Below are 12,796 nucleotides of genomic sequence, written 5' to 3'. Positions count from 1 at the left end.
TTCAGATGAGGTTCATTTTCCAAAGTTCCTAATAGCCAAACAAACGGACTTTCATGTCAACTTCTATGACCTCACCTTTTCTGTTAAGCGCCCCAGAGTGTCTTCTCCAAAGGGTATTCAGTCCCATCATGACGGCTGGCCTGCTTTCCTATCTAAAGCATGGGTACCTTCGGTAGGTTTCTGTGGCTTTGTGGTCTCTCAGAGGGAAAATGCTGACTAAGAGAGATGAGAAAAATGTATCCCACTTCCTCATGGAAACATCAGCTAGAAGCAGCTTTTGTGTGACTCTAGCCTATGTAACCCATCAGTTCCCTTTCCTTTGCCGTGATTTCCAATCTTTGTCCAGGGAGGTTGATGACAAAAAGACCCCTTAAAGGTGCTCATACATGATTTGCCATTTGCAAACTGACACCATTGGAAGGGAAATCCCCGACTGAGCCAAGCAGAGTTCACAGTTTACAGTTCTAATGAATCCATTCTAGTGAATGAGAGGTGGACACAAACAAGCTCTAGCCCGGGGGCTGAGTGTGAGAGTGTCCAGACTCTCTACTGTCACTGGAAGGCTGCACATAGAAACACAAGCAACCCATCTTTATAGCATCTCTCGGTTCTGGGAGACCGACAGCATGATTGTCACAAGGGCATAGTGGTGTGTAATCTGTTCAGACAGACCTTGGCTGAGTTAGGTTTTCCAAAAAGATCTTGTCTATTTTATTCTTATGAACCAAATTCCAGTTCTGTGTTCAGAAGGTGTCAGTGTTCAAAGCTACCCAGTTATAATGAGCTGTCGATTGTATTCGCTTCCTGCTTTTTAGCTAGAATACCTACAGCCTCAGGGCTGAGGGTGGGACACCAATATAAAAGAAGCGCCCTGGTTAAGTAGAGAATGGCTATCATTTCCAACTCATGAGAATTGGTGGTGATGGCCTCTAGTGGGAAGAATTCTGCACCTTGGAGGGATATGGCCTTTAGTGATAGTTGTGATGGGCTGGGGATTAAGTCACTACAGAGTCAAAGTGGCTTTCTTCAGGTGGTGTTGAATGCTTAACATTGAATCCTAGGTGATTCTCAGTGACAGAGAATGAGCCCCGACCTACTTGATGATTTTATTTTACTAGAAGTAAAGGGAGAGAAGAAAGCCTAATACGGTCAAGGATCTCACATAAGACATTTGATTTTTGGATGGAGCTGTAGGAGAAGGAAATAATATATATTGGGAACAAGGCATTGTTCATCCATACAGATGTATTACCGAGCATCCAGATTTTCTCCTACATACAAGACTCACAACTGAGATGCCCTCCTGTCCTAAAGACTCGGAGTCTGACTTAACAAGACTCATACCCCAAAGAAAGCAGTTGTTTGGTTTTGTTATTGTTGTTCTAGACTCTGTAACTTAGTCAGGCTTTCTACATCACCACTCCACATATCCACACCTTACTATTGTATGCGACCCTGATAAGAAACTACAGAAAACGGAGATGTGAAAGTTTTGTAGTCTATTTCATTTCTAGAAGGTCTGATCTAAAACCTAGGAGGGAAGTACTCCCCAGCAACGTGAAAACAAACTTGAATGTTAGTGAACTGCCCAGCGACGAGACTCACACTCTAGCTTGGTCATTTTATAGATAGTGAATTTGAATACGTTTCTTAGCCTCTTGAGGTCCCAATTTCCTTATCTGTAAACTGGAACCTTGTTGGGAGCTCAACTCTAAAGTGCTGTTCAGAGGAAGAAATAAATGGGTGCAGACAGAGCTTTTAGCACAGTGCCCAGTGCAGAGTTCAATAAATATTAACATACCATTCTAATAACGATTGGAAAGTGGAGGCTAGTTCTTTTCATATCTTAGGGGAGGCTGTGAATCCAAAAAAGCCTCTTGTTTTATGCATGAGTTTTGAGGACATGGCTCTTTTCGTGGTGAAAATTTGATAGCTTCTCCCCGCCCCCATTCTGAAACAAATAACCATGGCCCTCAAGATCCTGGAATCTCTCGAGTCAGGCGAATGGGAGCACTAAACACCTATCGGCCACTGCCACCTCTCAGTCCTCCGACAATCCACTCTCAGTTAAATGAACAGTCTGCTTTGGAGTTTTCTCACTTTATGAAATCTGAGCTATCTCTTCTTCCAGTGACAGAGGCCCATTAAAGTGGGCTTTGAAGATACTTTGGGTATGGAGGGGGTAGATTTTTTTTTTTTTAATCTTAAATGTCAGTTTTCTTTCTTGTTTTCTCAGCAAGGGCAGCTTCAAGTTTGTTGTATTTAGTGAGGAAGCAAAAGCCACATAGTTGTCAGTGAGGATGACAACACGCTGAGTGAGGCTTTGGCTGAGGACTCTGACTTCCTAGTAAGACAGGTAGATTGGGACTCCAAAGCCACTTCTTGCCTGTGGCAACTGTTCCTTTGATCTGTTCCAATTGGTAGTCTCCAAGTGTGTTCTGATGCTGCCTGTTGCTGGGTTTAAGGTAAGGGGCAGCAGCTGGCATTGCGGTAGTTCTATATTTACAACTCTTTAGGGATGGGTCTGATGGCATCCTTAATGTTGTGCTGTGGCATAACCCCCCTATGCATCAAAGGCTCGTGACATTTTCTCTTCCTCAGAAGAAGATACTGATTTCTTACTCTGCCCATTTCGACAAAAGCAAGATAGGGGAAGGAGGGACCAAATAATCTGTGTGGGCGTGGGTGTTCCCAGGGGATTTTCTTCTATACGTGCGCTCCACCTAAACTCAGAAAGAGGACCTCCCACAAGCAATTATTTTCCCTTTGCCATTCAGATCCGCCTCGACAAGTTTCAAGGACTCCATTACGAAGAAAGCTTTTAGGACTCATAGAAATCACATTGCTTTAGAAAGTGCTAATGCCTATGGTGCATTGTGCAGCCTGAAGCAGCGGGTGGGTGGCTGCTTTATCACTGATCAGTGGTTTGGTTTTGTGAATGGGAAATTCAGAGGCAACTGTACAATTTAAAATTCCGATTGCCACAGAGAAAGAGATACATCTGACATCCCGGTACAGTAAGCTTCACTATTTTCATGGAAATATGTTGAAACTGGGAAGCCTTCCTCCAAGGAAGAAGTGAGGAAAATCTGCAAGAGAGACTTTTTATCTTTGAGATAAAAGGTCTGTTTTCTAAGGTCGTTTCTTTCATTAGATCTGTTCCCCAACTTGCCTGCTACTGGTGCGCCATGCAAGTGAACCATTCAAGAAACTGATTCTTTATCATCTTGTCTTTGCCCCTAAGAATTCCTAAGGTGTGTGGTGTGGGGAGGGAGATCTGGTTTTGTTTGAAACTTACATAAATGAGGTGGGTTTTTCTTTTATTGATCCTTAATAAAGGATCAGGTACTTAAAGATGGATGAATTCAACACTTTGGCCCAAGCATTATGCTATCTTTTGTTTAAGATAAATAAAACGAGGATACGCTCATTGGGTCTGATTTCGTTGGCCAACTTGATTCTTCAAATGCATTCACGAGGAAAGCAGAGGGCTTTCCTGTAGTGATGTAGATCAAGGACCCAAAATGGTAGATATTCTCACTGAAACACATCCTGCCTCTCCAAGGTAAAACTCACACCCACAAAGGTTCATTTATCATGATGCCGTGTTTATCACAATAAGCACAACACCACTATCAGCAAAAGGGGCAGACCTATGGTAGCAAGTGATTTTACCACACAGAAGCAGAGGTGTGTGAAGATGAAACATATTCTTTCTGTATTCCCTCCACTCCAAGGGAGCAAAGACCCAAATTCCGACGAGTAAAAACAAACTACCTTTCATCTCGTCACTTCTAGAAATGGCTCCACAGAAAAGATTTCACTGTAGATTCCTACCTATATAAAGATGTTATTGTTTTGCTCTCTTTCCAGTTATTTATTGGTCTAACCTGGGGCTGTAGAACAAGTGGCTACAGTGGAGGTATAGGTAATGCAGGCCATATAAGGTCAGAAGTATTTTCTAAAGAAACTAGGAATGAAAGCCTCTCTGGCACATGGGAAGATGCAGATTTTGCGGGTGTAGATGGACTTGAGTATTTTTATGGAAAAGATTGTGAATTGAGATGGCTCTTCTTGGCTTAATTCAGGTCAGGCTTTGCTCACTTGAGAACCATTGCTCACCTGAGAAACACCCAGCCAGGAGCCACTGAATAGTGTGGGAGGCACACAGCTTCCTTATTCCCAAGCTGCTTTTCATTCCACTTTCTCAGTTACCCCAAGTCCTCTGAGCTGCCTTCTCTCTTAGATGTGTCCTTCTTAAAACTTCAGCCAAGTTTTATATTCCCAAGCCCCCGTGGAAACACAGGCTACTCCTTGTTCCTGAGAAATCCACCTTCTGTCCCACCATGTCTAACACAGTCTACAGGTGACCTGTAGCTCTGGGGTCAGCAAATGTTTTCTACAAAGGGTTGTATAGCCATAATGTTTTTTGCTGGCCATGTAGCCAATGGTAGGGGTACAGATGACATGGCTCATATACGACATGTGAATGTCTGTGGCTATGGAGTCAGACTGGGTCTTCAGTTTGTTTTTTATTGACCCTTCCATAGGGTCAACCCTCAAGTATTCTTTGGTCTATGGTTTGTCTAGAGAGAGAATGACATGAAGGAAGCTAAAAGCTAGTTCAAGTCTTTCAGTGCTATTCCTTAGTCACGTAACAATTATGAAACCACACACCAAATTTCTACCTAGATAGATAAGACCATGAAGCTCTTCAAAACCTAGATCATCTTGAGGTGGTCCCTCCAAGTGAAACTCCCAAGATTTGCCAAACAGATGTGCTGAACAGAACTACATGATAAATGTATCTGGAGATCACATCTTGATTTGTAAAATGTTTTCTGAAAAACATTAGCATACCAGAAGTTCTAGGATGCTGAAGATTCATTTGAATCCTGTTATCCCACTAGCTGGTTAATAGACCCAGGAGTGTGATTGTCTAGAAGATTCTGTATATAAAGATTAGAAAGATTCCTATTTTCAAAAAGTAGGGGGTCAGTAGACATTAATATAAATGCTGACCTCCCCTCTCTTCAGAATTCTGGTGAAAGCTTTTCTCATGACCATGGACAAATATTCTGGTTGGAGAGCATTGGGTGGATGGGTTGAGGGGGAGTTCATTGACACCTAAGGATGCATCTTAGTTTCCAGTCTAAACTGAGATAAGTAATCTTCTCATACCAGAGATCCTCTGATGTCCCGTGGTCCTTTAACATAACTACAGCCAGAATTAGCCAGAATTTTATATCATTTATTGCTCCAGGGATTTCTTGATTTATATCCCCAATTACTATTTTATTGTGTGTTTGTGTGATTCGTTTGCTCTAGGATTCAATTTTGCATGTGTGACCATCATATTTTCAATTGTCATAAAATTCCCAAGGAATAGGACTTTTATCCCACAATTATAAATGAAATCAGAAAGGTTCAGGGAACTTTGATTTTTTCTTCTTATCCAAAGACAATGGGTGTGAGATGGCCAAATGGAAAGACAATTTGTCTTCTTAAACAAAATGAAACATTCCCTCCAACCACCCCCAAACAACCCTATCTTCTTTATATATGTAGATACAAGGGACTTCAGAGTTATTTTTTAGCTGAAGAATATGGGGTAGGTACTTCTAATAGCTAGGAAGGGCTTTTTGTGTCCTGAAAATGATACCCGTCTGTGATACTGGCAGATTCTGGCTGAAAGGGTCTATAAGAGGTTCAGTAACTTGTGGCCTCTTATAGGATCCCTTTTTAGATTCCCATGCTGCAAATGAAACAATTTTAAGTTACTGCCCTAAGATGGACCCACCCAGTGCCTCTGCATAAGGTACACAGAGAGGGTGAGGGGAACCAGGCCTGGCCTCATAGCCAGAAGTCCAAGTCATGGGTCAGGTTAGGATAGCCCCTGCTTTGTGGTAATAAGCAACTGAGGAGTACATTCCATGGGTGCAAACCTCAGCCTGTTTCTTGCATGTCATATCAGAAATAGTGAACCTCTTTCTTGTCTCCTATAACAAACTGTTCAGCTTGTGGAGTAAGAAAAATTAGAACCTTGTGGAGTACAAAAACAAAAACAAGTGTCACTCAGGCCTGCGAATACAACTTCCTTCAAGATTGTAGGGCCGTTGCTTCACCTAGTAGCATCAAGGATGAGCTAAGCCAGTTATCCCTCCTCTCTGGGCTCCTCAGAGTCCAACTGTGGAAACCAAACCATTTGGCTTATCTGTCAGTTTCTGCTGCTCCGTCTAGACTAAACCATTTCCCTCCAACCACCCAAAATAAACTACAGGTAACAAGATAGATAGGATGTGCTTCTCCTTGCTGAGTGCATTGGCTTAAGGCATAGGCACATTTCCCCCTCTTTGAACAGAGATGGTGTAATCCCCTGTCCCAGCACAAGAGCTGGCCAGGGTGACCCTGGGGCATGGCAATGAAGGTAGGGTGAGAAGAGGTAGCTGATGGCGGGAATTAGAGACTATTTCCATATATGGGGATCGGGTGCCGCTGAGCCCAGGGGAAACAGTGATTCTGATGAGGACAGATGACTCTGTTTATATTAATTTGCCATGAGTAACTCTCTGATTCCTAGAGAAACACAACAGTGAGTTCAGGACTAGGAATACCCCAGCACTGACAAAATATACAAGAGCAAAGCAAGAGAGTTTATGCAAGCCCTTGAGAATACGACATGTCTAAAAATGGCCCACCCATCTCAAAAAACTTACGAAAATTAGTTAGCTTCCCTATAGTATCCTTGGTTAGATTTCCATCTTAAAATAACGACTCTTGGGATCTGGGCTCACTCTTTTGTATTCTGACTGATTTAATGATTTTTTTTTTGTCCATTTGTTGGGTAAAGTCAGAAGTGAGAACCTAAAAGCTTGGGAGACAGTTTTCCCTTAAATGAGATGTCCTGTCAATGTATTCTTTGCCTATTTGGCCATTAAATAGCTTCTATCCTATGGCAGAGGAGCTGGTATTCTCCTTTATGCTGATTCAAAGCTCTTACTCGTTGACTGTGGGAGAATACGTGAGTTTAAAGGAAGTAGATTAAGTAGAAGTTAGGTGAGTGGTTTACATTCTTTCAGAATTCAACCTCCCTGCCTCTATTCATTTAGCCACACAACTCCTAGTATGTTGGTCTACAATGGTAGGATGGCCATTTTGAGTTTTTGTGGCTAATTTCTACGGGTATACCCTATCATTATCTTGAAGAAAAGAATTTGACCAGCTTGGCTGAAGCTAAGAAAGGGAAACCAAATATATATGTTTTTAAGACAGTCTCACTCTGTAGCCCAGGCTGGCTCCCATCACTACAAAATTGCCTGGAGTTGGGATTACAGATGGGTCAAATGTTTATCTTTTATACTAATATATCAGCACTGGAGAGTGACCCTAAGATTCCCGCCATCACTGCCTCTAATGACTCAGAGAGAAGCTAGGTGATTACTTGAAAATATTGATGGATATTCTATAAGTGCTCAGTCCACTGTGTGATTTGAAATTGCCTGGGGAATGCTGATCCTGAATGAGTGCTTAGATTCTGTCATGTGGGTGATGGGGGTGGAGTGGAAAAATGACAGTGGATAATGTCACAGGGTCACCCATGGTTCCTTTTGTACTGAAACCTCATTTTATACAGAGGATATATATATTTATTTATATATATATATTTATATATATTTATATCCACTCACACACACACAACCCACACATACACACACTCATATGCGCGCGCGCACACACACACAAAAGGTCTTTGATAGGCTTTCTGTGTTCTAGTAAAAATAGCTGGCAGCCAGTGTCTCAAGCCAAAAAGGGCCTTTATGCTGCCGACAATTGTCCACTATGGATAGTCCTTCAAAGGCAGACACTTGTGTTTATCTGACAAGTGGAACCGGTTCCTGCCTGGGACAGGAATAACCTCCCATTGGCGCAGACGCAGACCTCGAAGACCTTCTGCCTCGTTCCTGTGGGTGTGTAGGATCCACGAGGCAATCTAGGTAGTTTGATTTTCGCAGCATCTAACTTAATCTAGAGAGAGGAAATAGGAAAGAGAGAGTCAGTCAAGAGCGGCCATATATAAGTTCTTGAAACTCAAAAAGAGCTGACTATTCCATTCAATCTAAACAAGTACTGATTTGGGCTGAGCGGTGTTGGTAGTGAAGGTAAGACAGCCTCTATGGGGCCGGAGAGATGGCTCAGCAGTTATGAGAACTGGCTGCTCTTCTAGAGGTCCTGAGTTCAATTCCCAGCAACCACATGGTGGCTCACAACCATCTGTAATGGGGTCTGGTGCCCTCTTCTGGCATAAAGTTGGTAGAGCACTCCCATACATAAAATAAATCTTAAGGAGACAGTCTCAAATCCTAAACTCATACACACCTATAATCTAGCAAGATTATGCCTTATTGGTTGATGTTAGCATTTTGCAAAAAGTGTGATATGCAGAATAAGAATAGTGTCGTAGAGCCAATTAAATGTGGGAATGTCACAGTGAATGGGTTTCCTTACTACAGGGCATCGCATGTCCATGGCCAATATGAAGTTCCCAGAAGACAGTAGAATATTTCGCATTGCCATGCTTTAAAAGATTAGTGAGACTTCCTCTTGCTTTCTTTTTCTAATGGTGGCACTAATATTCAACAGAATATTATATATATATATACATATGTATATATATATATATATATATATATATATATATACAACAGAATACATACATACATAACATACATATATAAAGCTGTGGTGAAAGGTGTCATTAGGTTTTTTTATTATCACTGCCTCCTCCAAAGGTCAAGTTTGAGTGGCTATAAGTTGCCTGTATGAGTCAGTTTCTGTTTTCATGAGCATGGCTTGCAGTTCATGGCTATTTGGAGAAGTGGTTGTTATAATGGGAGACTCTATGAGACAAATTCTTTTAAAACAGAAAAAGCAAAAGTCTAACTAAACCAAACATTTTTTAAAAGACGCTCACTGAGTGGATGTAATTATGCAAGCGAGCTAGGCACCCTCTAAGTAGATACCCAAGGTGGAGTACTGTTTGGTCTTCACAAGTCAGGCTGGCCTTTTAGTTTCCTTATTTAAAACAGCTCACCTATGTACACTTCAAAAAATCCCTTTGTTATCTGAGTCAAATTAGACTCTTGAGGAACTTGGCTTAATTTGTGTATAAAATGACAAGTGGCATTTGTGTTCCATGACTGGGGTTGTGTTGGGGTAAGGAGAGTCAACAATACTTTACTCTTTGATCATCTATTCTGCCCCTGTTAGCTTCTGGTTGGTTCTGACTCAGGGTAGTGATAAGACCCGGCTTTCCATTCTCAAAAGGAACCCAAGCACAAACATAAAATAACTACATGAAAAATTAAATTCATTTTCAGTCACATGGGTGTGACATACAACTTAATTATGTGGGTGAAAAAAATCTTATTTTAAGGCTATGAGAGGAGGGAGAGAGGGAGAGAGAACTTGGAAACAGTGCTCATTTTCACAGTTCTATTATTCTGGCACCTCATAAAGAATGAACCAGAACTCTTATGCACTATGTGTTTGTCTTTTACTCATTCTGTTTAACTGCCTCGTGGGCTCCTTGGGTTGATACTATGTAAGAATATCCTCAGAACAAACCAGCCTAGGAGAAAGGTTGGCTCCTCAGGCCAGTAGACTCGAATTTCTGACCTTCCCACTCCTTACCTCCCCATCCTTAGACTCCAGTCTCAGCTCACTTCTGCAGGTGGCTTCCATATTGCCTGCTTCTGCATTGATTTCTACCCCTTTCGGTGCTTCCATCACTAGAGATCGTGTTGGGGACTCCAACCTGAAATACAAGCCGCAGATTGAAGGAATTTGAGGACACAGATGCTCATGGCGTTGCAACAGCTACAGCAAGCACAGGAACTGAATCTGTCTAGATTCCGCATTACAAACATACAGGTCTGTGACAGATGTCAGGGCTCTAGACTTTATCTTCTCCATGTTTCACAAAGGGGATAAGGAAGGTATTCTGGGATCATAGCCTTATCATCTTATACCTGATGATTGTTTTAGTTTCTTTATTAGTAAAATTAAAAAAAAACCTTTTTACTGATAGCTCTTTTCTATGGTTATCACTATTTTTTAAAGTATGAGGATTCTAATACCTACCTTTCTAGAATGTTTTCTCTCTGTCCTCTTGTCTGGATCTTAACAAGGAACAGTCAGAACAAAGTTAAAAAATAGATCTAGGTGGCTGGAGAGATGGCTTAGCAGTTAAGTGTGCTCCAGGGGTGCCTGATGGCCTCTTCTGGCCTCCTCTATCATCTGTGCGCACATGCACATACAACCCCAAGTACATACCAGTCAGGGTCGCCCCCCTCATGCCATATACACACACATTTAAAAATAAGATCATTTAAAATAAGAAAATAGATGTAGGTGGCTGGAGAGATGGCTTAGTGGTTAAGAGTGCTCCGGGGTGCCCGATACCCTCTACTGGCCTCTTCCACCATCTGCACTCAAATGCACATACAACCCCACGAACCCCCTTCCACCATATACACACACAATTGAAAATAAGATCATCTAAAATAAAAAAGATAGATCTAAGAGTCAGACAGTCTTAAAATCAAGCCAGGAGGTGTCCCCTTTATTGTGATGACTGATGTAATGCTTTAAGGTTAAAGTACAGTGTCTAAGATACCTATAAAACAAAACTGCCCCTATCCTCTAAGCCCCACTTGCCCTGGAGTGCTGGGCCGGTTGTTCATGTCAGGTAACAAGTTGTGTGGTTTTGCTTCTGTAAACAAGCTTGGTTGCCCCAATTGCACAGCATGTATGATCCATCACATGTAGGCAGAAAGTATGTACATTAGGATGCGTGCTTGCCTCTGATTGGATGAAGGTATAAGATGCATAGTCTTGTCAGTTCTGCTTTAGTAAGCCCCTGACTCATGGAATCTGGCATCATACTCTGCATATGCATCTCAGGTATGGACTTGGCCAGTTTCTATTGTCCTGGCTGCTATTTAATAAAAACTTTTCCTTATTAAAATTTATTCATGGTCAAACTGATGAATCTCTGAGTGACTTCAGACCTATAACATTATAACCACAGAGGAAAAAAAGAAGAAAGAAAAGAGAATTGCCTAATTTTTCTCAAAGCCTCAGTTTCTTTACCTATAAAGCTTAAGTCAGGCCTGGCATTAGAAATATGACTTGATCTAAAACATTATGATTTTGGGTGGAATATTACTTACCTGACATTTTTGGGAACCAAACATGTTTCCAAGTTTGGAAATTATTAGCAAAGTTACAGTAGACCTTGCTGGAGCATCTTTATCTGAAAACACATAATGGCCTCTGAGTGGCACTTAATTGTTTTGGGGTTTGGAGCATATTGAGACTTTTCAGATTAGGGACAGTCACCCTGTTCTGGTGTTGGCATTGTTATTATCCCAGCAAAAAAGAGTTCTTGAGTCTTACCTTATAGAACTTTAAGATTTAGATTTATAGAACCTTGTAGATTTAGAATAGACTAAGGGCTGCCTGGATCTGAGAGGGGAACTCGCTGGGACATGAAGAGGCATCGCTTTGGGTAGCAGAACAGTGATAGATATCTTGATTACAGTTCAGCACTGAGTCTATGTCTCTATGCATTTTTGAAAATGCAAAATAATGAGTCAATTTTATTGATTGCAAGAAAAATTAACCTTATTCTATGCTAATTATAATGGGAAAGCAGGGGATGCTATGCCTCCAAAAGTTTTTTGACTAGCCCACTTTAATGAGAAAAAGCTTAATCATCCCATTAATATTCTAGATTTTAACAGTGTTATCACATAGGGATTCATAAAGAGATTTTCTGTTACATAAAAGAAGCTCGGCCAAGGAGCAGGACCCAGTAATGACCAGAGAATTGCCTTTCTTCTTCAGGTCAGTTTCCCTAGTTAATGTTTCCAACTTTCATATTTCTTGAATGTGTTGAAAAGCGATACCATCCTTTTTGCCAATGGCTGGCTACCTGTTCTATTTTACTACTCCATACGTGGCTAGAGCAAACCCTTTAGTGCCTCAGGAAAATGGTCACAAGGACAAACTAGCTAGTGAGTTATCACCACAGAGAGACCCCTGGGTATCAAGACAGGTTCTGGGAAGGCTCCTGCACCCTTCCTGTTCTCAACCACTTCCAGGAAGCAGCCTTGTCTTTGAGTGTTTCCCCGCCTTATAATAGCTCCACAGGGCCACCATACTTCTTTACAAAAGGCTTTCCATTCTATTTAGTTCATTCTTTTCTTACTGATCTCACTCCCTGTGTGTGGTGACAATCTCTCCAACCCATGGTCTCATCACAAGACCTTCATCAAGGTTGGCCCAGTCAGGCATGTTTTTTCTTATTATAGGACTTAACTTCATTTGCATAGGGCCTTTCTCATGGCCTGGGAATAATCTCAGTGCAATGTGGATGAAGTTTTGTTACTAGCACAAGAGGAAGCGATGCCTATGCAGGGTACCAAGTCTATATTTTCATCTAATCCAGGAGCTTGTCTCATGTCGGTGATCTTGCTTCTGAGACAGGCAGGTAATTTGGGGCCATTTTCCTTTTATCTATCTATCCTCCCTCCCTCCCTCCCTCCCTCCCTCCCTCCCTCCCTCCCTCCCTCCCTCCCTCCCTCCCTCCCTCCCTTCCTTCCTTCCTTCCTTCCTTCCTTCCTTCCTTCCTTCCTTCCTTCCTACAGTTTGGATGACCAAGGTAGATTATCTGGAGTTTTCTTTTATCTTTGCTTCTACTAATATTAATCTCTTTCTCCCTGCATCATGCATC

At 41.7% G+C, this 12,796-nt stretch overlaps 1 protein-coding gene across 2 annotated transcripts in view; it reads right to left on the bottom strand.

Moving 5' to 3' along the window:
- Nucleotides 1–3,312: 3,312 nt before the first annotated feature.
- The window catches only part of Sgcd (sarcoglycan delta), a 526,086-nt gene continuing 516,602 nt past the window's right edge, over nucleotides 3,313–12,796 (bottom strand). For both annotated transcript variants that reach the window (XM_075992837.1, XM_075992836.1), the window contains exons 7-8: nucleotides 9,691–9,814; nucleotides 3,313–8,025 (exon numbers count right to left, since the gene is read on the bottom strand). In XM_075992837.1, coding sequence (XP_075848952.1) covers nucleotides 7,852–8,025; nucleotides 9,691–9,814 — 298 coding nt within the window. In that variant the 3' untranslated portion in view covers nucleotides 3,313–7,851. The remainder of the gene's footprint in view (nucleotides 8,026–9,690; nucleotides 9,815–12,796) is intronic.

Source organism: Microtus pennsylvanicus, chromosome 11, assembly GCF_037038515.1.
Source record: "Microtus pennsylvanicus isolate mMicPen1 chromosome 11, mMicPen1.hap1, whole genome shotgun sequence".
NCBI lineage: Eukaryota > Metazoa > Chordata > Mammalia > Rodentia > Cricetidae > Microtus > Microtus pennsylvanicus.
The sequence above is the reverse complement of the archived record's forward strand: the minus strand, read 5'-3'. Positions and strand labels throughout refer to the sequence as shown.